General features: G+C 45.9%; 1 protein-coding gene and 1 long non-coding RNA gene across 7 annotated transcripts in view; one reads left to right on the top strand and one right to left on the bottom strand.

Moving 5' to 3' along the window:
• Positions 1 to 974: 974 nt before the first annotated feature.
• LOC138831963 (uncharacterized) lies at positions 975 to 15,822 on the top strand. Of its 2 annotated transcripts, XR_011373471.1 has the most exons (5): positions 975 to 1,072; positions 4,014 to 4,165; positions 10,301 to 10,381; positions 11,729 to 11,826; positions 12,793 to 15,822. It is a non-coding gene; the product is annotated as an uncharacterized lncRNA (long non-coding RNA). The 2 variants fall into 2 exon arrangements; XR_011373470.1 differs by lacking the exon at positions 11,729 to 11,826.
• Positions 15,823 to 17,341: 1,519 nt separating this feature from the next.
• The window catches only part of Alpk2 (alpha kinase 2), a 122,563-nt gene continuing 114,115 nt past the window's right edge, over positions 17,342 to 25,789 (bottom strand). For all 5 annotated transcript variants that reach the window (XM_070029047.1, XM_070029046.1, XM_070029045.1 and 2 more), the window contains one exon: positions 17,342 to 21,925. In XM_070029047.1, coding sequence (XP_069885148.1) covers positions 21,709 to 21,925 — 217 coding nt within the window. In that variant the 3' untranslated portion in view covers positions 17,342 to 21,708. The remainder of the gene's footprint in view (positions 21,926 to 25,789) is intronic.

Genomic DNA, 25,789 nt, shown 5'->3' with positions numbered 1-25,789 from the left:
AAAAGTCCCAGAGAGTCTATCTCTAATTAAGCAGCAAAATACTAGACTGGAGGTATGGCTCCAGTAGTAGAATGACATCTGTAAGCAAGCAGGCCAAGTAAGAGCACGAGGCCCTGAGTTCAAGCACGCGCGCACACACACACACACACACACACACACACACACACAGAGTGTACCTGCTAGTTTAGGCTATCTCTCTCAGAACATCATCATATTTTGCCAGTAAAAGCCAGACTGACATTAGAACACATTTTAGGTGACTAGAGAGAATAACAATTGGTGGTGAAGCAAACTGCCAGAATGACCTGAAGAAGAAAAGCAGTGACCAGAGACATTAAAAAATAATGGCTGCCAACAGAATACACTTAGGACCATGGTAGGCTCCAGGGCTGTTCGCTGCTGTTTGGGTGTATCTTCTAACTGCCTGCCTGTCAGCTGTTTGCCTTGATCTCTAGCTTGCCCTGATAGGGAGGAAGTCCGTCAGAAATCACCAATTTGAGAGGAGCATGACAGTGGCTTCCAAAGATTGGTCATGCTCTCTCAGGAGGACGAGCTAGGGGATATATTGAATGGAATGGGTTCATGTGACCAAGTGACTTTTCTACTTCTAGAAACCTGAAGAGGTGATAATGCAACAAACTGGGGTCTCCCTGTGAGGAAAAGAGCTAAACAAGTGTCAACCCAGCTCCTAAGGGGGAATTACGAGGTACACCTGCCTGTGGTCCCTTCATCTCTATGTCTGCCTCAGGGCCGGCACCCTGCATCCCAGAGGAAGGATACTGGGCCTTCAGTCTCACTCTGTGTTTGACCAAAGGTGACACTGACTTAGCGGACTAAGGTCGTGCCCTTCCCCTCCCCCCCAATCAATAACTGAATGTGACTTATCAGAAAGAGAAAGGATTGTTTACTTTTAAACACTGGATCCCATAAAGGCCGCGGGGGGAAAGGCTTTAAAGTCACAGAATCTCAGAGATCTTGCCCACGGCAGCCCACACACACCTCGCAGAAATATGAAGAATGGAAGGCGCCATCTTACAGGCCAGAGGAAAGCCCCTGGGCTCTGTTGACTGAGGTAAGTGGCTTTTCTCAGGGGTCTTCCAGCTTCTTGTGTGAATTCAGTTTGTCTTCAGGGTGACCCCTAACCAAGACAAAGGGAGATCTTCTCACTGACTCTGGGTTTAAAAAGACCCTCACAGAGGCCCTGGGAGACACCAAGGTTTAAACACACCATGCTTGATTGTGTCTACTGCAATTGGTTCACTTTGTTCAGAAAGCCTGAACCCAAGCTACAGACTCTCTCGAAGATTTTTCTCACCCAATGAAAGCAAAAGGTGAGCCGTGGAGGGGCCAGATGCGATGTGAGCTTTGGTTTCTGCCTTTGGGGTGGGCATACAATTAACCACTTCTCGTTTCACAATGGTCTGACTTACCAAGGCCTTTGGCCAGGATTCCACCATTATGACTGACTGAAGTGAAGGTAATTGGACCAGAAATGCTCCTCTTTGCTGTGGTCAGAGCAAATACACAAGCAAAACGCACTGTTTGGTTCTTATGCTTCTCAGATGCCAGCATTAGGGTTGCTGCTGTTGGATGCATTTGTATACCTTGGATGGTTCCCGCAATAGCATAATAATAATTGGCCACCTGCTAGAAAACCGGTCAAAAAACCTCCAAGTCGGAGCTATCCTCTTTTAAGAGTCATGGAAGTCCAAACACAGGCTGATATTTGCCCATTGGTCCCCTTTTCACCCCTGGTTATGTGCAAAAAATTCAGGTAAGAAGAGGGAGACTTCTAGATTTTTCCTTTTAGATGGATTTCAATGAGAAAAGAAATGCTTTGCTCTCTGCTGACAAGAACATTCTATTTTAAAAGTTTCATGTTTCCAAAGTGACAAGACTCAGGAAGTATGGTTCTGACTTCTTTTGTCTTTATCTAGACGGTAATAGTTGAGAGAAATCAAATTGATGCATTTAACACATCTATTTTATGCAACAGTAAATGTGGATTTGGAATTTAAAAAAAGTGTCTCTTTGTTGTTGCTTTTTAAGAAATCTGTTTTTGTTTTTTTTCTTTTTATATTGATGTAGTAGTTTGTAGCCAAGTAATACATCCCAGTTCTCAAAACACTCTATTCTTGGCCCTAGGGATTAACCCTAGAGTGTGTTTAACCCCTGGGAGCAAAATATTAAAGCTAAGACACACCGAGACAAATGCACCGTGTCATTATATTCTAGATACCTGTAACTCTAAGACATCTTGCTAGGAGCTCTGGTACCTGCAGAATACTTACAGAGTGATGAATTTGCTGGAGGGATAGGCTTTATAATGGCTTCCTCTTCATGAACTTGCTTCCTATTTAGGAAAATAAAAGCATGCATTAAAGAAAGCACAAACCACTTGATTTTCATGCTCACAGGTTTAACAGGAAAGTACATATATAGCAGACCACAACAGACCTAGAGATGATACCATTTAGGAAAGTATGGATCCCGCATAGCTGAGCTTCGTTCGCTATTCAGAAATGTCTCCCACTCAAGCTCCCTTAGTGAGCTCTCAGGAAATAAGGCACAGAGAGAGAAGGAAGGGGGATGAAGTCAGAGGTCCAGGGAAGCTAAGATCCTTCAAGGCCTTTTCTAAGCTGGAGGAAAATCCTACTGGTATTTGCACAAGTCACTCTGAGTAATAAGCAACACCTTTGTCTTAACCATTAATCTTTCCCCCATAGGAAACAACGATTGTTACTATTGCCCAACCAGCTCATAACTTTTTATTGGTAACTAACTGATGTGATTTAATTTTGGTTATTAAATGTAAAAATACTAGAACAGGAAAGTTTTAAACCTGCAGACTGAGAAAATACTATGAATTTGTCATAGATAGACATACTTGTTTATTAAGAGATACATTATTTCATTATATTTGAAAAAAACTGCAGAGCAGTTCACAGAGGGTTTTCCCCCCTTTTGGTGTTGTGTGTGTGGGCGGGAGGGGGGGAGTGGAGAGGGGGGTAAGGGTTGCCAGCATTGGAGCTTGAACTCAGGGCTTTGCTTTTATACTCAATAGCAGCACACTACTACTTGAGCCACACCTTCATTTCTGGCTTTCTGCTGGTTAGCTGTCTATAGCAGTCTCTCAGATTTGTCTATCTGGTTGGCCTTGAACCTTAATCCTCAGATCTCATCCTCCAGAGTAGCTAGAAGGCATGAGCCTCTGCACGTGGCATAGACTCCCTTCGGTCCCATCAGGCAGAAACCATCAAAGAAGGAATAAATGATGACAGCTGCTTTAGCGATGTTTACAAATTGTAATTCAGAAAAAAAAATTGTCACTCAATAGGAGTTTCCTGCCTGATCAGATAATATTATAAAATTATTACACTGTATAATAAAATATTTCAGTAAGAACTTAAATAGGCCTGTGGCCTCCTCTCCCAAATTTCAGAAAGAGAAAGGATTGTTTACTTTTAAACTCTGCATCCCAAAGTTCAGGAAAGTATTTTCCAAGAAAAAAAGTTGTGAATCCAGAAGGAAAACATAATATAAAATGTTAAGTGCTAATTCTATTTCTTAGTACAAAAAATACTATGTAAATTGTAGAAGTGAATACATTTGGAGACAGAAAAGGAGAAAAATGAAATGATCATTTGTTCACTCAAAGATCGCAAAAATGTGGAATTGTTTTGTAAATTACTTTTTCATTCAATAACAAATCTTGAATATCTTTCTGGGTCAACAAACATTTTTCTAAAATGTCAAGTCAATGACTATAATGTATTATAAATATGTTGCCCCTTTCGTATAGTTGCATATTTAAGTTGTTTCCAATTTTTATTAGTCTAAATAATGTCACCCTGAACATATATTTTTCTATATAGATTTACATTTTCCTTGAGATGCATTTCTAGACCATTGAAATAGAAGGAGTTTGCCAAGATTTACCAGTAATGCATTAACTTTATCTTCTCATTTCTTCTTTCCTATGTATTCTTCCATCCCTTTTCTATCTTTTGCAGATTATTCAAAACCCAAAGCAAACAGCATCTTCATGGAGCGGTGGAGGTGGCTCAGATGTTGCCACGAGGCTGTAAGAAACCAAGGGCAGATGCCCTGATCTAGTATGGAGCTGACCAAGCATGTCCTAGCAGGACCTTTCCACTAGTGAATGGTACACCTTTCCTTTTCCCATCAGCCCTATTGTGATGGTTAGCCACATCCCTGGGGTAGCCAGGATGGGTGATTTCTATCCTAGGTGCTTTAGTCAAGGATGAGCCTGCCCATTTGCTAGGAAGAGCAGTAGAGAAAAGAAGACAGTTCATCACAGAGCACCTGCAGGGTTGAGGGGCTGAGGTGGGGAATGAGGCCAGCTGGAACCCTAAGATTTGCACTCATTTGAGTCACACCAGAGCCACGCTGGGGATTGTGCCACAGGAAGAGAGTGTGTCTCACACTGGGCCAAGTGGCACTTTCCAACTGCCTCTCGGCACAGCACCTGGTGAAAGCAAGCCAGAGCCACAGACAGGACCCCAAGGAAGGCAGCAGTCATGGAGAAGGAAAAAAGCAAATGGACCAAAGGAATGGGGGGGAGAGAAGAGATCAGCCCTTGGGTTCCATGGGAGCTGGTGGCAATCACAGTGTGGGATAAGTGCAGACTGTGATAAGAGGGGCTGATTTCAGGGTCTATTTGAGAACAAGGGCAGTTCTACAGAAAAATACAGAAGGCTTCCTTTTCCATCGTTAAATACAGTCTAGGTTTATGACTAAAGCAAGACTCTGGCCAAATGTTAACAACTCTGTTTTCCTGGGAGGCAATATAACTGGTGCCCAAGCTCCCCCTCTCCTAGAATTTGAGGAAAATAAAAGATTGGGTGAAATGCTTTTCTTTCCTCTAAACTCTGTTGAAGGCAGAAATTCACACAACAGTTTGAAACCATTTTCTTAACAGGAAAGCCAAGTAAATCCAGAAGCGATTTACTCAGAGAGCTCCCTTTGGGCCCCAAATGAGTATTATTAACTAAAAATTGACTACTGCCCTCTCTCTCCATCTTTCTCTTTTTCTTGGCTCCCTTCAACTTTCACCTGCTGCTCTAATGGAAAGTGACTGTGGCAAATAAGATATAAATTTTGAGCAAAGTTGGATGCCTCTGTATCCAATCAACACCCCCCAGGAGGAGATCACAGCTAAATGTGATAGCTTTGAGTTTGCTTAGACTGGAGAAGTGATCACATTTACAGATGCCAAATTGAGGAATGTGATAAGGTAAAGGTTGAGGGACAATCCATTGATCTACTAATCAGATTGTTCCCACAAATCATATGGTCTTCTCTTAAGTATTTGTTTTCTTAAGTGTATCCACTCTTGAGAATCTTTCTCTTTCAAGTCTTTAGGAGGGTACAGATTTCTCACCCATTTTCATAGAAAGTCTTTGCCTCTGTTAATGATCTTTAGGAGTATGTGTATGTGGGGGGGTGTTGTGCCAGTACTGGGGCTTGAACTCAAATGCTCATACTGTCACTTGGCTTTTTCCACTCAAGGCTGGTGCTCTACCACTTGAGCCATGCCTCCCCTGCCAGCCTTTTGCTGGTTAATTGGAGATAAGGGTCTCCTGGATTTGTCTGCCTGAGCTGGTTTTGAACTAGTATCCTCAGATCTCAACCTCTTGACTAGCTAGATTACAAGCATGAGCTGCCAGCACCCAGCTGCTCTGTATGTTTTTCATCTGCCCCCATTGCTCAAGCTGCTTGCTGTCTTTGCTGCTTGACTCTGCTCAGATCACGCCTGTGGAGCCACCAGTGCTCCCTGAAAACAATGAGGAGTGACCATGGTGGGATGTGGAGGGGAAGTTGATACCCGGGAGTCTACTGACTTTCCTTAGCAGAGCTGTGGAGTGTGACATTGGTGTTTGTGTCCAAACTATCAAACGCCATTATCACACTAAATAGCTACTGCTAGGCAATCCTTCTGTTCACTGTGTGCCAGCCCTCGATCTGGGCAAGAAGCTTCAGCTTACTTACCTGTGTTCTATCACATGGCATTTCTGAATAAACTCTGGTACTTTTGTGCTCATAACCATACGTCTCTCTGGGCCCTGCCTCTCACATGCTGTTGTAGCACAGAACGACAATTCTGCAGACAGGAAAAGAAAAACTATCTCTAGACTCAGTTTCTCCTCCTGTACTCACAACACAGATTCCTTCAGCAGATGGGGGGGGGGTTGCTCCCCAGCGGCAAGCAAACAATGAACTCCACAGCAGATACCAGCTGTGTCCCCTGATGCAATTCAGCTCCAACACTTCCTTCCTGGATGTGGAATCTGATCCCATAGGCTGAGGCCTCAGCCTCTAAGATTCTCCTTTCTCTCCACCACTTCAGATGCCCATTGCAAGCTCAGGCTATTTTCCCTGGGCTCCTGACCCACCTGCTAGAAATCAGCCTTCCATAAACTGCCATTAACTGGTGGTTCATTTGCTTGGTGGCTCAAGAATTCAGAGGAACATGTTTATACCCTTATGGTACAAGGATGATTACCATAGACATCTTATTGTAAAGGATGCAGTTGGGGGGGGGGTGGGTACAGTTTCCAGGCCCCCCTGCAAGTTACCACACTCCAGAAACCTCCATGGGTTCAGCTACCCAGAAGCTCTCTCAATCCTATCCTCTGGGGTTTTATGGAGGTTTCCTTGTACAGGCAAGATTGCCGCAGAAACAGCTGTGCAATGTGACTGGATAAAAAGGCAATGAGCTGATGCTAATCAACCGGTGACAAAGCCCAGCCAGGCCTGTCTATTCCCATGCATCTCAGCCTCTCCAGAGCATTCTTACCTTGTGGACTTAGCAGAAAACACCCCAGAATGAGATGGTTCTGCTATTCTGTTGCCGACAATGGATGTTGCAGTTAGGAGACAGAAACCACGGATGAAATCCAATAATAAATTCCTCCATGATGATGAATGTTCTTATTTCCCCCAATTTAGGGCTCTGGGGCACCCAGCATAAGGTTAGGCACCTGGAAATCATTCAGCCTATGTGGTTGAACTGAAACAAATAGGGAAGTGTTAGGTGCTGGAAACACAAACTGGATTAAATCCAGGCAGTGTTAACCACAGCCTCCTAGGTAATAAATTAAGGAATGTGACCCTCCCCTTTTCATCCAAAAAAAAAAAAAAAAAACAAACTAAGAACCCAATCTTTCAAGAATTCTAGAACATGTTTGATTTCTACTGATTTTAACCAATTACCAGGACAATTCCTGAAATCATTTGCTATGTCTTTCTTCTTTATGTTTTAATGAGTTGCCATCAGAAAATTACATATAAACTCTGTGTGTGCTTCCATAGCAAAGCTGAATATTTTATAATTCGGCTGTTTCTCAGGGAGAAACACGCACAACTGGGTGGTCTGGTTTAGGACACATTCTTTCTCCAAAAGGCATCTCCCAGTAGGAGTGAGTGCCACTTGGGGTCCAAAGCCTCTATCTCTCTTGTGACTTGTCTGGATGAACTTGTATATGTTTAACCCAATTGACAGGGTTGGATCAATCATCAGTAATAAATTCCTTCAATCAACCATTCACCTATCAAATAAATAGGAACAGAGTGACTCCAGTGTGCCGTCAACTACCCTAGGGTCTGGAGATACTTTTCGATTAAATGTGTCTGACATTGGCAGAGACGGGCAGTCATTGGCTAATATTCTGTTTGGGGACCGTTTTGATGGTTCCAATGACATTTAATATGGAGCCCAATGAGCCAAACTTGGCAAACAAAATTCCAAGTCCTTGCTGGAAAGTCCCACTGAGTACAGCCCATACTCTGGAATACACTGCCAACGATTCAAGACCAAAGAAGAAAAGGCAGTGTGTTTCTCCTTCTCTATACTGCCTGCCACTTCCCATTTCTGCCTTCCTGGCACTGTTGGTTGTTAAGAAGAGCTCCAGACCTCCCTGGAATAATGAACACATGGACATTCCTTCTTGTGTGTGTTTCTAGAAAAAGCATTGGTGGAAGGCTCTACTATTATAAAACACCTTCTCAGATGCTAGGTTCTGGTAGCTCCCATCTGGAATCCTAGCTACTCAGCAAGCTGAGATCTGAAGGTCACAGTTTAAAGCCAGTCCAGGCAGGAAGTCTCTGAAACTCTTAACTCCAATTAACCAGCAAAATAAACAGGGAAGTTTGGCTCAAGTAGCAGAGTGCCAGCCTTGATTTTAAAAATCAACTAAGGGATAGTGCCAAGGCCCTGAGTTCAGGCCCCAATACTGTACAAAAGAAAGGTGGGGGGATAAGGAGGAAAGGAAAGTGGAAGGGAGGAAGGGAGGGAGGGAGGGAGGGAGAAAGAGGAGGGAAATGAAATTCCTCTTAGGTATACTGTTTCATACTATACAAGGCAAAGATGATACATTGAGGCCCCCTCCCATAGACAGCAAACGAAATGTCTGAACACTTCTAGAATCAATTGGTTCTGTAACTACAATTCAAAACGAATCTTTCAAATCTGAAGTTCTGTCCATTTGTTCTGGCCAGGCTATTCCACAAAAGCTCTGAGTCCCAGTAGAAGCCAGGTTAATCATTCCACTGTTGGATCAATATCCTTGGCTGCCATCTGCTTGCTGATGGATTCTGAGGGGAAATCCATAAACGAGAGAGGGATGAGTCACACAGCCATCTCTCCTCCGGACGGTTTCTAATGCAGAGAAAGTCAAATATCACCAGGAGGGAAGAGGGTAACGAAAGTAGAGACAAAGAACATGTACGTGGGAGTTTGAGGGTTCAGGAAGGGGATGGTCAAAATCTCCAGACATAGAGCATCCGTGTAACAAAGACAGTCCTAAAGGATCCTGAGCCTTCAGGCTTTGAAACGCCTCCACATTTGAGAGGGCTGGATGTGTTTGCCCTGCGCATTTCGCTGTGCTCCATTCACCCTGAGATTTTTGCCCAGACACAATTAAACTTGGAGCAAAGCGAAGGATGTGTGATGTTCTGCATTCTTTTCTACCAGGGTGGCTCATTTCATGGTTTCTTATGATAATTGGCTTATGGTAATTAGTTCTGCATTGAAGACAAGAGACTTATTCTTTCTGAACTCCAAGGTACACACAGAGAAAGCAAGATTTCCATATCCTAAATCTTAAAGGCACCTTTAGTATGATCCTGCTGGTCACAAATCTCTGATGACAGACTATTAATCTCCACACCAGGTTACATCTCTCTCCTACCCCAAGAAGACAGAGGAAGCTATTTTTGATAGGCCATTCCTGGGTCCGCTTGGATCTGCAGTGAAAATCACTGTCTGGCTATGAGAGGCAGCCGGCAATACAGGCAGCCACAGCAGCTTGTTTTCTTCTCTAGGAAACAGGCCACTTGAGTCTTTGCTTTGTGGATCACGCCGCCGGGGCCCGAGGAAGCCCTCCATCTTAGTACCATGTGTACTTTGAACACGATGATCTCCACACAGGGCCTGTCCTACTCTTTATCCAGCTCCAGGAAACAGTTTGTGAAATCTCATCGTAGTCACCATAGATCAATGGCACACGCACACATTCTTCTTAATTCTTAAACCTGTAAAGATTTCCACTTGTGTATCTCCTAGAGAAGAGAACACAAAAACTGGAAATCAATTTATTCTGAATCCTGGAAGTTGGAGTCCAGGAACTCTAGAATTTTCTGCCTGGGTTCATATTGGTGCCATCCTCTGAGGCTGAGCAGACCTGGGTTGTGTGGTTGCTGTGTGCCAGGTATTGTACCAGGCTCGTGGGATGTGAGAGGGAATGAGGCCAAGCTGCCCTCCATAAGGAGCTGGATGGAAGCCTAAACACATCTAGGCTTCACTCTGCTAGGTGCCAACCCAGAGGCATAGACGGGGAGCCAAGAGGCTTGAGTTATGCCCTTCATTTCTTTCCAAATGAAGCAACTCGAATCTTTGATGTTATGATCTTCTTTTGTTCCTACTGGGAAAATGTTCCTCCTTGTTCATTTTGATGATTCAACCGCTACCAGGTCACGGGGAAGGGACATTTCTTTGTTTGCAGTGACAATGCTGTAATAGGAAGATCTTGAAGCTTTTACTTTGCCATTTGCCAACCTAATGAGCAGCCCAGGATCTGCTGAGGGGTTGGAGCATGGATCTGAAGGCTTTTCAGTTGTGTGTGAGCGCAATTTTAATTTCCCTGAGGAGCCAGGAGGATGTGAACTGGTTGTTCTTCACAATGCAGGCTGGCTCAATAATATGCTTACCATGCCAGGCCATTAGGCCTGGAGGGAATGGAGGAAAGCCCTCCATTGCTGCCTCTTTCTCTGGTCACAGAAAGCCTAGGCCCTGGAATGTTCATGTCACTGTCCTTCGGCTGCCTCTTCTTCTGGACAGGTTCAAGGAAGAACTACAATAGTAAGTACCATCCACAGAGGACTGGAAACTCCTCTTTATCTCTTACCTATGCAACTTCCTTCCAAGAACATGCTTCCTTCCTCCCTTCCTCTCTCCCTCTTTCTTTCTTTCTTTCTTTCTTTCTTTCTTTCTTTCTTTCTTTCTTTCTTTCTTTCTTTCTTTCTCTCTTTCTCTCTTTCTTTTTCTTTCCCCTTTCTCCCCATTCTCCCTTCTTTCTTCCCTTTCTTCCTTTTTCCCTCCCTCTTTCCCTTCCTCCCTCCCTCCTTCCTTTCTTTTTGTTCTTGTGCTGGTACTGGGGTTTGAACTCTGGATCTGGGTGCTAACCCTTAACTTTTATATTCAAGGCTGGTGCTCTACCACTTGAGCCACAGCTCCACTTTGGGCTTTGTGCTAGTTAATTGGAGATAAAAGTCTCACAGACTTTCTCACCTAGGCTGGCTTCAAACCGAGATCCTCAGATCTCAACCTCCTAAGTAGCTAGGTTTCAAAGCTTTCTGAGGGAAGAGGAAAGGGACACACACACACACACACACACACACACACACACACACACACACACACACACACAAATGGATCTGACCCCAATTTTTGGTGTACTTGGGAGATTTCCACACAGTGCACAGGATGCACAATAAGCCAGGATATTCAAGCACTGATTCACTCCCTCAGTCATTCAACCCACATCCAACCATGTGTTACTGAAGATGCAGGCAGTAGGCAAGTCACTGGACATTGAACATTCACAGATGTTTTAGTCTCTCTGAAGCTGGTTGCTGCCAGTCGGTGAGGACACGGACAGGTGATGCCTGATAGCTTAGGAGCTGTAGGGTCTATGAAGCAGAGGCAAGGGACACCAGAGCCGCCAGTGAAAGCAGACTTTGGCTTTGGCAAGTATAACTTCAACAGTTTCACCTTGACCGGGGGCTAAGTTACCTTCAAGTTTCCAACACATTCCCAAGGGTCGCTGCAGAGAACAACAGAACTACAAACCTGAAATTTATTTGGTGGGGATTTTCCTCTTTCAAAAATGCAGCCAAATGCCCACAGGGCAGATATCCCTTTTAATTAAAAGAAGCATGACACAGTATTTGGCAAATGACTATGGGCAGATGTGTGTGTGTGTGTGTGTGTGTGTGTGTGTGTGTGTGTGTGTGTGTGTGTGTGTGTGTGTGTGTGTGTGGAGGGGGAAGGTACTAGTGCACATGAAGAATTTTAATTTCTCAAAGGAGCCAGTTAAAATGCTTTTAAAATCTCATTCTGTTTGGCATGTGCTCTCTCTCTCTCCCTTCCTTCCTCCCCTCCCCCACGCCTCCTTTCTTGCCCCCTCCCCTTTCTTTCTGAACCGAGGAAAGTCAGAGCTCAGATCTTGGCCTTGGGCAGCGGATGCATGCACCTGCTCTCTGAAGCATGCGGCTGAGTTTTACCTGGGATGCTGACCCCTAGCGGTAGGTCATGCCCTTACCCATCACAGCCGTGGCCAATCAAGAGAACTTCAGGTTTGCTGCTGAGCATTCTGGCAGCAGAATCCACTTCCATCTGGATGAAGTACATTTTCAAAGGCTTGGGGGAGAGAGGAGAAAAAAAGAGTGGAAAACGTTGTTCGGCTGAGTGTTTGTTGATCCATTAAATACCCCAGGATTTACCTTGTTCTTCCCAGACAACAGACTCTTCCTTTTCATTTTAGCCCAGGTGAGAGTGAATGAGCATCTTTCCCATTTGTTTGGGCTGCCTGTCTTCCCTGGAACTCATCTGCCTTGCTTTTCTGCTTAGCACCACATTGCAGCTGCATACAAAACAGTGTTCCTCTCCCCCTTGCTTGGGTGTGTCAGCTATTTGGGGTAAAAGAGGCAAAGCGAAATCCCTGGATAGTGATGGACATCCTCCAGATCCGGACCTCAACACAGGCGAAGCATGAGAGTGCCTGGCAGTGTAGGAGCGCAGCCAGCTCCTCACAATGCCGGGGTGACCTCTGAGTCACGTATTCACGTGCTGTGCATTGAGAACCATTCATTGTGTATGTGGCTATAGATGATATCTACTTGTCTGCATGCACCTGTGTGTCCAAAGACTAAGCCCTGAGATTTGATTCTTAGTTGTCTGAAGATGAATGTTGACAATGTGCTAGGATGAAGTAAAGACAAGAGGATAAAAGCAGCAGTGATTAGTGATTTGTGGAAGCATCTTTATAGGTCGGCCTCCTAGAAAAGTCATTAAATGGGCAACCCAGCCATGAATGTCTATTTCCTTCCTCATGTCCACAGAATAAACATGCCAAAGGCAGTAGGGCTGAGACAGAGGTGGCCTGTGGGAGGGTGGGAACAGGGGACCCCAGGAATATAAAGCACTTGGCAGAGATGGTCCGTGGAGTCTCTTTAATTGTCCCCTCCTTGGCTGTCTTACTATCCCCGCAGATTTCTCAGTCCTGTCTTTGGACTATATCACCAAGAGCACCCTTCCTAGGAGATGGGATCCGCCATGGCCATCCAAGGTATAATTCTGAGCACTGGGCCAGAAGCATTGCAGAATGGCTCCTATGCATTCAGACCTCATGGGGAGGACACTGAAATAAATGCTTGGATTGCGTCTTCCAAATTGCTGGAAGGCATCATTCACACCTAGAAGAACGAGAGCTCCATGGAAATGAAGAGCCCACCACCTTTGACTCTCCTCCCCTCCTCCAGCATCTCCATGTCTCCACATCCACACGGTACAGCCACACTTTCAGGAAGCTTGTGGCACGAGAAGGAAGATGGAGGCTCCCAGCTACCCTGTCTGCACCTGCAAGCCATGGGTCTCTTGAGAGGCAACATTTTCTCCCAAAATGTCGACTTTCTAGATTTGTGGCCTAAGAAAAGGAAACGTTCTGTGAGTAGGAACTGCTTTGGTCCGCTGACCTCAAATCGCATGGACAGCAGCTGGTTATCCCCATTAATGCGGAGCTAGGAGGTCCGCCCTGCCTCACCCTGCACAGGGCTGATCCAATTCTATTGCATCTCCCGGGTTTGGGTAGAATGGGAGATCTCGGGAAAATAAGCCCAGGGGTAGGCGTCTTCTCCAGAAAGATCTTTTTGTTTGTTTGTTTTTGATTGGTCATGGGGCTTGAACTCAGGACGTGGGAATGGTCCCTGAGCTTTTTTAGATTAAGGCCACTTTGAGCCACAGCTCCACTTCCAGTTTACAGGTAGTTAATTGGCAATAAAGGTCCTACAGACTTTCCTGCCCAGGCTGGCTTTGAACTATGATCCTCAGATCTCAGCCTCCTGATTACAGGTATGAGCCCCTGGTGCCTGGCTAGGATTACAGGTATGAGCCCCTGGTGCCTGGCTTAGAACCTGCATTCTTTGAAGCAGGCTTCCCAGGGTGCGGTGGGCAGCAGCTGGCTGTGGGGAGGGGGCAGCAGAGGCTGCCTGGGGTGCTAGAGCCCCTGGTCAGGCGGATGAAGTTCAAGAGCGGAGCAGTGTTTGCAGGCAGCTCAGACATTTCTCAGAAGCCACTGTCCATGGGAAATGTGGCTGTCCATCCTTGGTTTGCTCGGCCTGCTAGGCTCCCCTGGGAGTGGCCTGGCTTCATCCTGGCTTATGTTTGTAGTCACACATCTTGCTCATGGCGCCTCATGCTATGGTCTTGAAGATCAATACGGTCTTTCCTACTGTTTCCACATCTGTGTTACAGGAAATTAATCAATCAAACATATCCCCCAACATACCAGACTGAGAGTTTGAATTGGATGTGGTCTGGGGCCCGTACATCAGGCCCTCTCCCCTAGGGATGGGCTGGAGATGAGGGGCAAGCACTCCCCCTCCCCCAAACAGGAGAAGGGACTCAGTGGAGCACTGAGTCCTGCTCACCGTCCTCCCCATTCCACATTCTAGAGAGCAAATCCCTGGTTCCTCACTGCACAGAGTAGGACACACTCTGAGACCTTAATCATGCAAAGCATCCTGCATGGAGTCCAGCTTGAAATGTCCTGGAGGAAGGGAGGCCTGTCTCCTTAGAAACGTCCCGATAGATGGCTCAAGTTCAGGGTCCAGTTGCCCTCCTGTGTGAGATTCTGGACATTATCTTGGGCTCTTAGGTCAGTATTTCCCAAAGGAAAAAAACCATTTTTTTTGGTTGGTCCTGGGGCTTGAACTCTGGGCCTGGGCGCTGTCCCTGAGCAATTCAGCTCAAGGTGAGCACTCCACCACTTGAGCCACAGCGCCAGTTCTGGTTTTCTGGTGTTAATTGGAGATGAGACTCTCAAGAACATTCCTGCCCCGAGCTGGCTTTGAACAACAATCCTCAGATCTCGGCCTGAGTACTACGATTACAGGCGTGAGCCACCGGCACCTAGCAAGAACAATATTTAAAAGGCAAATAAGACAGCTTTATTTTCCATCTGAAATACTGGAATAACCATCTTCATCTTTTTTTATCTTTCACTTGGTGTTTTTCTAGAAATTGCTCGACTCTCCTCTTGTCTTCTAGATCGCTACTTGAATTCCTCAGGGATCCCCTCTTTCCCCCCACCCCCTCAACCCACCAAACTAATCTTCCTTCATCTTGGCTGGGTCCTAGAATACAGGGAGCATCAGAGAGTACTGGCATGGTGTCTACCGCAGGTATTCGGACAGAAGTGGTCTGGTGTGACCCAGGCATTGGGGTTTTGTATGGACTTTTCATTACTATGGGTTGGATGCGTCCACAGCCAGAGCTCTGGCCCAGGAACAGCCCTCACATTCATAGCTATGGACAAAGTGTTCGGGATGACCATCCTCATCTCCACTGACCTTTTCCGGACACAGCATCGGTGTATATGATGAGGACCTCCCATTCCCGGCACCTCCGTCTGGATGCTTATCGGTGCCCAAAGCATCAGCTAAGCACAACATACCCAGAGTCCTGCTACTGCTAGTACTGGGACTTGAACTCAGAGCCTCAGCACTCTCGCTTGGCCTGTCCCCCAGCCTACTCTGTGTTCAGAATGGGGACATCTCTGAGCCAGACAAATTTTTCTTTTGCATATTGCCCAAAGATGTTCTTATCCTTGCTTCTGAATCCTGGCTTTCTTCTGTTGTGTGTCTTCCTGTCTCTCTGCTGCTCCGTCACCTCTGCTCCAAATTCTGCTCTTTCAGAAAGATGGAAGATGAAAGAGAAGAGGGAAGCTGCAGGGACCACTGATCAAAGCCATGCTTATCTAAACACAGCAAGGATGATGCACATGCACCTGTCACCAAGTCCTACATCAGCTTCAGGCAGCCTGGCTCTTCCATACTCCAAGTGAGGTTTTGAGACATGCAGCAGAACAATGAAACCCTTAATTGCTTAGGGCCTGGGGGACGGGGGTTAATAAGTGCATCTGTCATATGGGCCAATGGAATGATTTTTGAAAACCAACCCTTGAAAAAAAATCATTACAAAAATCTGTATGATTTCTTCTTTTCTTTTTTCTTAAATCTCAACACTAGTGAAAATAGAATTTAATATACTTTATATAAATAATATATTTAATTTATATAAATAATATAAAAATATAATTTAATATAATGTACAGTTATTCTAAGTGGTTATTTTTGTATTGTTCTCCTCCCCCTTGCCTTAGTGACTTATAAAATGATTTATTTTGTAAAAATGATGTATTAACTTTTTAAATGAATGAGATGTAGATATTGATAGGTCCAGGTATTCTTCAAACTCAAGAAAACGTGAAAACTTAGTAGTTACCAAAACATATTTATGGAATGCCCTCTCTGTTTGTTCTATGCATCAACTAATTCTCACGTCCCTGCAGGGTAGGTATTAGTGCAGCTATCTATCCAATAGAGCAGGTGGGATTCAGAGATTAAGTAACTGTCTAAACTCCCATAGCTGGTCAAGGTTAGACTGGAGCCTGACACTCAATTGGCTTGGGTTAGAGCCAGGATACCTTATTGCTCAAGTGGACTTCACACTTTAAAAGGTTTGAAGTCTAACAATCCCATGCAAAGGATAAAGGAAACTAAGATTTTCATCTCTTCAAATTGACCTAAGAGAGGTCTCCTTTGAAGAACACCAATATGGACAGTCAGAGATACTCTGCCAGTGAGCTGTGTACATCAAGGGGCCAGGCATTCTCTCAGTATAAATGAACCAGGAACAAAAAAAACTCCTGCCCTCAGGGAACTGATATTCTGATGTAGAGGAGATAGACAATTAACAAAAATAAAACATATAGGCAGGTGCCCGTGGCTCATGCCTGTAATCCTAGCTACTAGGGAGGTTGAGATCTGAGGATCAAGGTTCAGTTAGGATGATGAAGGCAGCTGAGGCAGAAAAGTCTGAGACTCCTGTCTCTAATGAACTACCAAAGGGAAGGGAGAAGGTGGCTCAGTGGTAGACTGCTTGCCTTGCATGCATGAGGCCCTGGGTTCGATTCCTCAGCACCACATAAGCAGAAAAAGCTGGAAGTGGTGCTGTGGCTCAAGTGGTAGAGGGCTAGCCTTGAGCTGAAGAGCTGAGGGACAGCACCCAGGCCCAGTTCAAGCTCCACGACCGGAAAAAAAAATGCCAGAAGTGGAAGTGTGGCTCAAGCAGTAGAGCACTCCCTTGAGGAAAAAGGAAAAAGAAAGCCCTGGCACAGAAATAAAATATAAGATAAAAATAAAACATAGACAGAAAGCCTTCATGGGGGCTGAGAGAAGCCAGCAGAAGGGGCATGGGAGGGGAGTTGGAGGAGGGGTTTGGGCTATCACAGAGGGTCTTGCTGGCCTTTCAGATGAGCTAGCCCGTACTCTGAGATGTCATGCTACTGGAGGGTTCTAAGAAGACAATATCTTTTAACTTTGATTTCAATGGAAAGATACCAATGCCAGTTTTCTTAAAGATCAGTCAGAGAGCTCTGAAGACAGATTTCCTGCTGGGATGTTGGAGTCACACTGTGGGAGGAAGGGGACAGGGAGAAGACAGTGACCATCGCCCTAGGCCCTGGGATTTGGGTCAGCTGTGCTACCAGTGACCAAGTATACCTTTCTAGCTTTTGAGAAGGAGAAAACTGGGCACGCAAATGATGATCTCCCTTCAAGAATGACGAGGGAGGGCTGGGGGGTTGGGGGGACTCCAAGATAACCAGAGAAAATTCCTACGGGCCAGGTTCTCACAGGATGCTGTCAAGGATGGAGGACTGGAGGAGGGGCTTGAGGCACCATCTTTATTTCCTCTGGCCTGATCAAACCACATAGACGTGGAAGTGGAAGATGACATTGTTGTGGATCCAGTGATCCCTCTCACAACATCTAGGATCACGTCCCAAATCTGCAGTACCTTGGAATATATGAATTGGGGAGACAGTCTTATCAAGTTAAATTTTAGGCTGTTGGGGTGCATTCTAATCCAATATGAGCGTTGTCCATACATGAAAGAGGAATTTACACAAAGAGGCACACACAGGAAGAACTCCCTGTGACAACTGGAGATATGCCATCATGAGAGAGGACACTCCTGACAGACAGGAGAGGGGCCTGAAACAGGTCCGCAGGGACTCTTCAGCGGGAGGTAACTCTACCACAACATGGTCCAGGACTTCCAGTCTTCAGAACTGAGAAATAATGACTTCCTGTTGATTACATCCTTAACATTTGTTATACACCATTATGTCCGTGCTCATGAAATAATACAGATGCCAAAGGAAACTGACCAATTTACAGCTGGAGAGCAGCGAGCCATTACCTTCTCATTCTGTCTAGGTGTAGAGCGAGAGGAAAAAATAAGACGGGTTGGAAGGGAGATGGAAATGGGCCAGGCCAATAGAATTGCATGCAATACTTCCAACCCCTGAAATGGAAGCCAACAGCCTGGCTTTTCTTGATGATATGAGATCAAAGGTGTGCCTGGGAAAATTAAAAAAAAAAAAACTAAGATGCTTTTTTGGGTACCCCTTGGGCTTCTCATGAAGAAGAGAATTTTATAAAAAACCTTCATCCACTGACACAATTAGGGCTTGCACATATTTGCATGTAAAATCATCAACTGAAGGCTGGTTTGTAGCATCATACAGAAGGACCTGGCCACCATCTTGCTTGCCAGCTTTTACAACATGGTCTTAGATTAGAACAAGCAGGTGCTATAGATTTCATAGCACTATAGCAAGGAGGCGGAAACTCTTGTACTGGGAGACAGAGGAGGTTTCTGTGCCTCTGATTTTTTTTGAACTAGTGAAGCCTGTGTGGCATCTGCAGACCTCAGTGGGGGAGAAAGACTGCTCTGTTCTCATTGGCACATGTGGTCCAGGGATGCAAAACAGACACAGAGGAAACAAGCCAGAACAAACCAGGTTGTTGACAAGCTCTTCCAAGATGCATCCAGTTGAACATATGCCCACCACACACACACACACACACACACACACACACACACACACACACACACACACACACACACACAAATAGAATGTAATACAGTTTTTTTTTAAAGAGCACTTTATGGTGGGTAGGGAAGGAATGGGTGAGAAGATTGAAAAGGGTGACATTGACCAAGACATATTGTATATATTGTATTCATAACCTGCTTTGTTAAATGGAAATTCCTTTGTAAAACTACTTAAAGAAGAATACTGGTAATAATAAACTACTGGTATAATAAAATAATAATAGAGCAGTTTATAATTAGAAAATAATTGTTACTTGTTTAGGTGCTCTTTATACTACAATTCTCTTGAAACCTTTTGCTATTATGAGGCTGCAGAAGCATGGTCACGAAGCATTGGTACAAAAGCTGACATGAAACATTAATATGAGCTGGCCATCCACCCAGCCAGTATGGGTCCTCTCCAGAACAGGACGCCCGCTGGCAAGAAGCCCTCAGTGCCCTGCCGTTCATCTTAGTGATGAACCAAAGCTGTTTTCACGAAGCTTTCATCCATTTTGTGCTCCTCCAATCACAGAGCTCCATTGTCAAGTTCCCTAGGGAACTGAGGCCGTTCTGTATGAGACCACCTTGCAGGCATTATGAAGGAAAAAGAGCCTCAGCTGGACCCACAAGGCCACCCTAGCTCTGTGTATTTATAGTCCTAATTAAGCGTCCATTGTTAGGTGCTGTCTTAATACAGCACACTTACGGAGCCCACGGGACAATCCACAAAAGCAGGATAATTACAAACTACGCAACCACAATAATGAAGCTGGGCATTTCTGAGACCCCCAGAACCTCAGCCATGGGGTAGGGAAAGTCCACTCCAGGGCTGGGAAGGTGGCTCAGTGGTAGAGTGCCTGCCTTGCCTGCCTGAGGCCCTGGGTTCGATTCCTCAGCGCCACATAAGCAAAAAGAAAAAAGCCGGAAGTGGCACTGTGGCTCAAGTGGTAGAGCGCTAGCCTTGAGCTGAAGAGCTGAGGGACAGCACCCAGGCCCAGAGTTCAGGCCCTACGACCGGACCCAAAAAAAAGGAAGTCCACTCCATGTCTTACCTATTGCTTGATGGTGCAAGAAATAGCACTTCCGAAGAGAGGGCTTTGATGGCTGCATAGTTGGCTACAAAAGGCACATCAAGGCCGTTCTCACAGGCCCTGGCTAAGTCACAGCTCAGATGGAAAAGCCTTGAGCTCAACCCCCAGCACAGCCACAAGAAGACACACAGCCGTAGCTACACTCCTTATCTCGGGCTGGTAAGTGTTTGTAAACAGGTGAAACCAGATTACAATAAACATGATAGGCACTTTGAAAAGCAGAGGCCTAAGCACGTGTGCTTAGCGTCACAGGCTGATGGCAAAGCACAATCCGGGAACAAAAAGTCCTTACTGTCCTTCAGAGTGAGGAGTCGACACCAGCTAGCAGGGCTGGGGCATGACTCAGTGGATAGAGCACTAGCCCCTGAGCAAGAGTGGCAGGTACTGAGTTCAAGTCCCAGACTCGGATCTAATTAAAAAACAAAAAGAAAAGCCAGAGAGAAGGGGGCTCTAGGCTGACTTTGACTTTTCATTTTCTACTTGTTTATACTTCATTAAATGCTTACACTGATATCATTGTTATGATTATTACTGCCAAGTAGCACTCTACTCTGCCAAGAAAGTTCTAGTTACACTGACCTATAGATAATAGATGATATATAGGTAGATAATAGATGTTCATCAAAACTCTATATAGAGGAAAAATAGCATTATTAAAGCTAAAGAAGCCTGGTGTTGATGGCTCACACCTGTAATCCTAGCTACTCAGGAGGCTGAGATCTGAGGATCATGGTTCGAAGCCAGTCTGGGCAGAAAAATCCCCATGAGACTCTTACCTTCAATTAGCCACTCAAAAACCAGAAGTGGTGCTGTGGGTCAAGTAGTAGAGTGCTAGCCTTGAGCAAAAGAGCTTAGGGACAGCACCTAGGTCCTGAGTTCAAGTCCTACAACCGCCAAAAAAAAAAAAAAGCAAGAATCTCCTAGGCCAACTTCTGCTCATAGAGGCCAACTTTTGCTATACATTCCTCCACAGTTTTTGTTTTGTTCAGGAGTGGCATATCAGGAGGCACAGAGAAGGAGGCTTATGTAAGGAGAGCCATGTGGGGCAGGGAAGGGCAAAGTCTTTGTGAGTTGGGGTACCTGTGCCACAATTAGCACCCATCTTCTATGGGCCAGCCTGGGTTTAGGGAGACCACATATAGGGAGCGAAATAGAAAGTAACCCAACCTTACTAGCAATCTAAGAATGAGACAAACACTCATGCAAAGATTTTGCGCTTCAGTAAACCTATTAAGAAATTGCTCAATTGCCACATCCAGGGGGAATGTGAAATATGGCACAAGATCCAAAAGAATAAGTGTCTCGGATGATATGCGCATCTTACGCTTCTTGTTCATGAATTTAACGAATGGAACATTATCCCTGGCTATGTAAGGAAGGGAGGTGGCCTGCCATTTCAGAAGCCGGCTCCAGCAACACTAGACACTCAACACTCGTGCAACAGCTTGCCATTCATGATGTCTGTTCACATCACGGCTGGCCATGCCTAGACATAGTGAGAGGTGGGATTAGGATGTAGAGAGGGGAGGATTAGGGAAGTAGAGAGATATGCTCAGCACCAAGTCCTTGACAACAAACCACGTGCAAATACACCAATGACGCACAATGTGAAATTGCTAGAAATGCTAGCTGGCTGACAAAGAAGAGAATGGCTGTCTCTGTACAAGTCTGGTCACGAGTCCCCGTCCTAAGGTCACGGCAGCAGATGGCAGGTGACGGTGTGAATGCCTCTTGGGGCAAAGTTGGCTGGGCAGAAAGCATGCCACATGCGCTCTGCAGGCTGTGTGCCATTATCTCCCACGTGGCCATAAATGTCTGCTCACACCTGGCGTGCTGCTCGCTGGTGGCCGCGGGTCTCAGGGGTGGCGTGCACTAGGCTTTCTTCTCCCCTGGGCTTCCAGGTCCTGGCTTCTTCGTGGTTGTGGAGTTTGTCTGAACTCTGCTTTTCCCGATGCTCGGCTTCTTTGGCTTCTGGCTACTGTTTTGAAGGGATTTCAGCCCCAGCATGCGACAATACTTGTTACACTGGTGTAGCGCCTTAAACTGATCGATGAACGTCATGGAACAGTTGCCCTTAAATCCTTTGTACCTGTAAGTGTAGGTGACAGGAAACCATGTTTAACATTTAGGTCACCGCCAGGTTAGAAAGCAACATTTGGAAGGAGGAAAGGATGGTGTAGTTTAGGCAAGAATGGCCACGTGGTTAACACAATTAATAAGAGAAAAAAACAACAACAAAGATGGTGGAATTCAGTGAAGTCAAAGATCCACTGACACCCACCATGCCGACCCAAGGCCTATATGGGATAAGGGAGGGGAGCTGGCGGCATGGCTCAAGTGGTAGAGCACCTACTTTGCAAGCCAGTGCCACACAAAACAAAATAAAATAACCAGGGCTGGGGTGTAGCTCAGTGGTAAGGTACTTGGGTTCCATTCCCCAGCATTGGGAGTGGGGGGGGGGCTGGGGGAGGCCTATGGTGCTGGGTGTGGGGGTGTACTCTTGTAATTCCAGCTATGCACGAGAACCAAGGTCTGAGGCCAGCTTGGACAAAAACTGCAAGACCCTCTCTGAAAAAATAAGTTAGAGCAAGAGGGGCTGGAGGCATAGCACAAGTGGTAGAGTGTTTGTCTAGCATGCATAAGGCCCTGAGTTCAAACCCCCTGGCCCCAGAAAACATACATGAAAGTCTAGAAAGTCTGATTACAGTAGCACTTCTCTACTCTTGGCTCCAAGGTGTCAGCTTCTTGTTAGTTCTTCTCTTAGCCTTAGGGACTAGTGCTGGATGGTTTTGATGACCTGAAAGCAAGCCCCATGCCACTCAAATGTTCTGAATGAAAAAAATCTTGCCAGCTTGGTGGCTCATGCTTGTAATTCTAGCTACTCAGGAGGCTGAGACCTAGGAGCGAGGCTCAAAGCCAGCTCGGGCAGACAAGTCCAAGAGATTCTTACCTACAATTGACCAGTGAAAAACCAGAAGTGAAGCTGTGGCTCAAGAGACAGAGCCAGCCTGAGCAAAAGCTAAGAGTAAAGGCCCTGAATTCAAGTTCCTGTAGGAGCACAAGTTGGGGAAAAAATCCTATAACTTTGGAACTGGAAGGAATTAGTTTAGACCTTTCAACTTACAGTTGAAGGAATTGAGACAGAAATAGGACTGGCCTAAGAAAACAGTCAGGTCATGTTTATCACAGCATTATTTACTATAGCTAAGATATGGAACCAACCCAGATGCCCCTCACTAGATGAATGGATCAAGAAAATGTGACACACACACACACACACACACACACACACACACACACACACACACAAATGGAATTCTATGCCTCCCTCAGAAAGAATGGCATTGCCCTATTTGTTAGGAAATGGAAAGACTTGGAAAAAATTATATTGAGTGAAGTAAGCCAGGCCCAAAGAAACATAGGTCCCATGGTTTCCTTTATCTGCAATAAGTAGTGTATGTCTAGGACAAGCAGAGAAGGTCCAAAGCGCTGTTCATATGACCACATGAGATGATTAAGCGAAATGTACCCCAAAACAGGACGCAAGGGTTTTTTTTTCTTGCTTGCTATTGTTTTTAATGTTCTTATAATGCACTATGTGATTCTTTTGTTTCTTTTGGAAGTTCCCCCACACTATAACCCCTGTTTTCACTGTATTTGATTCCGGTGTTCTGCATCTTGTATATACATTTTTCTAATTTGGGGAGGGGAAGGGATATAGCAGAATGCGTAAATGGGGATGCAGGTTGACCCATTGTAACGATGAGATATACACTACACTGTTGAAATCCAACTCTACAATGTCCGGGGTGGGGAGGGGAGGGGGGAAGGAGGAGTTGGGGGGGTGGGGAGGGAAGTGATGGTGGGGGAAAACCAAAGAGGAGTAACAATGCTGGACAGGAAATGTACTTATTACCCTACTCATGTAACTGTAACCCCTCTGTACAGTATCTTTACTCTCTGTGTGTATATATATATATATATATATATATATATATATACACACACACATATATATGTACATATATACATATATATGTACATATACATACATATATATTAAAAAGAAAGAAAGAAAGAAAACAGGTGATTCAAGAGACAAGATGGGAAGGCAATCCTTAGAGTGTCCCTCACGGGACAGAGTCCCTCCCTCCCCCTCCTCCTTAGGAGGGGAATGTGGGCTTCCTTCTCCAGTTGGCTGTAGGTGCGGCCATCTGCACCCTCCTCCCTGCGTACCGCCACCTCCCCCTCCCCCGCCCAGGCGTCATCTCAGACACATCACTTTGGGTAGAGACATTTAGTATGCAAACTGGGAGTGACTGTGTGTTCCCATACCAGTCGTGGCGGGTTAGCCGGCCTCCTGGATGACATGTGCTCAGGTCCCCAAGAATCCCACTCTACTTGCAGATGAGAAAGAGCCATCAAGAAAGCTGGTGGCGGGCTTAGGCCTCCTGGGCTCCTGGCAGAGCACCGCTGCTCCCCGTAGCACTGGGGAATGATCCTGGCCTGTCTGCCAGCTGCCCTGTGCACTGACTGCAGACACTTCTCTGCAGAGCATGGCTGAGCAAGGGAGGATGCACACAGGGGCCACATTGTCCCCCTCCTTGAGTGGCATGTCCCGGCTGTCCTCACCACAGATAGGCTCATTTGATTGGCAGAGAGGTTGACTTTTGACTCGAGTCTGTTAGAGGCACGTTCCCCCAACACCTGCATCCCCTTGGCCACGTCCCATCTGTGCAATCCACACACTGATACCAGAGTGGCCTCTGCAGAGCCAAGCATGTCATCTCCACTTAAAACTCCACTGCTGGGGCTGGGAAGGTGGCTTCATGGTAGAGTGCTTGCCTTGCATTCATAAGGCCCTGGGTTTGATTCCTCAGCACCACATAAGCAGAAAGAAGCCAGAAGTGGAGCTATGGCTCAAGTGGTAGAGCGCCAGCCTTGAGCTGAAGAGCTGAGGGACAGCGCCCAAGCCCAGAGTTCAGGCCCCATGACTGACAAACAACAACAACAACAATTCCATTGCTGTTAGAATAAACACAAATTCCCTCAGCCTGCCTGCAACCCTGCCACTGGCCGCATCTCCCAGCCCCGAACCTCCTTTCATCCCTTACAAGATGTCATGATTGTCCCTTCGAAGAGTCCTCCCAGCTTGATTTCCTCCTGCGTGGGATGCCCTGACTCCTTCCTCTCGCTTAGTCCCACTTACCGACCATCCTCCACTCCTTCACTTCCTCTAGGCAGCCTTTCCTGACCTCCCCTCTTGAAGCCTCTCACACCCCAACTGAGATCTGCAGGTAGAGAGCCTTGTCTGTGCAGCGTGCCGTGGCCTTGTGAGCAGAACAGTTGCTGATGCTTGTCCCTCGGCCCTCAGCAAAGCACAGAGACCAGCCGTTCTTCATCACTGCAGCCCGACACTTAACCCAGCAGGACTCAGTACCAGGAGGATGGTTGACCACAAGCCCGATGGTGCTTTGAGGTTTTGCATTTGTTCAGCATTCTCTTCTTGTGTTGATCTAGGTCAGTGCTAAGTCCTCAAAAATACAAAAATGCAGGAGAAAGGGACAGCAGCTCCCCACACCTTCCCTATGGAACACCTAGTCCAGGACTGTTCTAGAGGTGCCAGGGATAGTAGAGAACAAGCAAGTACTGAGTTCATGGCCTCCTGGTCTAGAGGGGCAGACAGATGGCAAATCATCCCCGTGACTGCTGGGCTAGTGAGGCTGCATCCTGACTCTCGCAAGGCTTTTGTGAAATGGGAAGACCGAGAATGCTGACCACAAGGGGTGAATAAAATGCAGACCAGATGTATGGAACCACTTGGTCTAGTAGAAACGCTTCAGCAGACGTGGGCCAGGTCATAAGTACAAGGATCCGTAGGATAACTGGTGCAACTAGCAGGGTCCCTCCCTGGGGGGATTTGAGGCTGAGACCAGGGAGTGCTTGGTAAACA

Source organism: Dipodomys merriami, unplaced genomic scaffold (genome assembly GCF_024711535.1).
Source record: "Dipodomys merriami isolate MVZ:Mamm:240054 unplaced genomic scaffold, mDipMer1.0.p SCAF_2, whole genome shotgun sequence".
Lineage (NCBI taxonomy): Eukaryota > Metazoa > Chordata > Mammalia > Rodentia > Heteromyidae > Dipodomys > Dipodomys merriami.
Note: the sequence above shows the minus strand (reverse complement) of the source record. Positions and strands in the feature narration are given on the sequence as shown.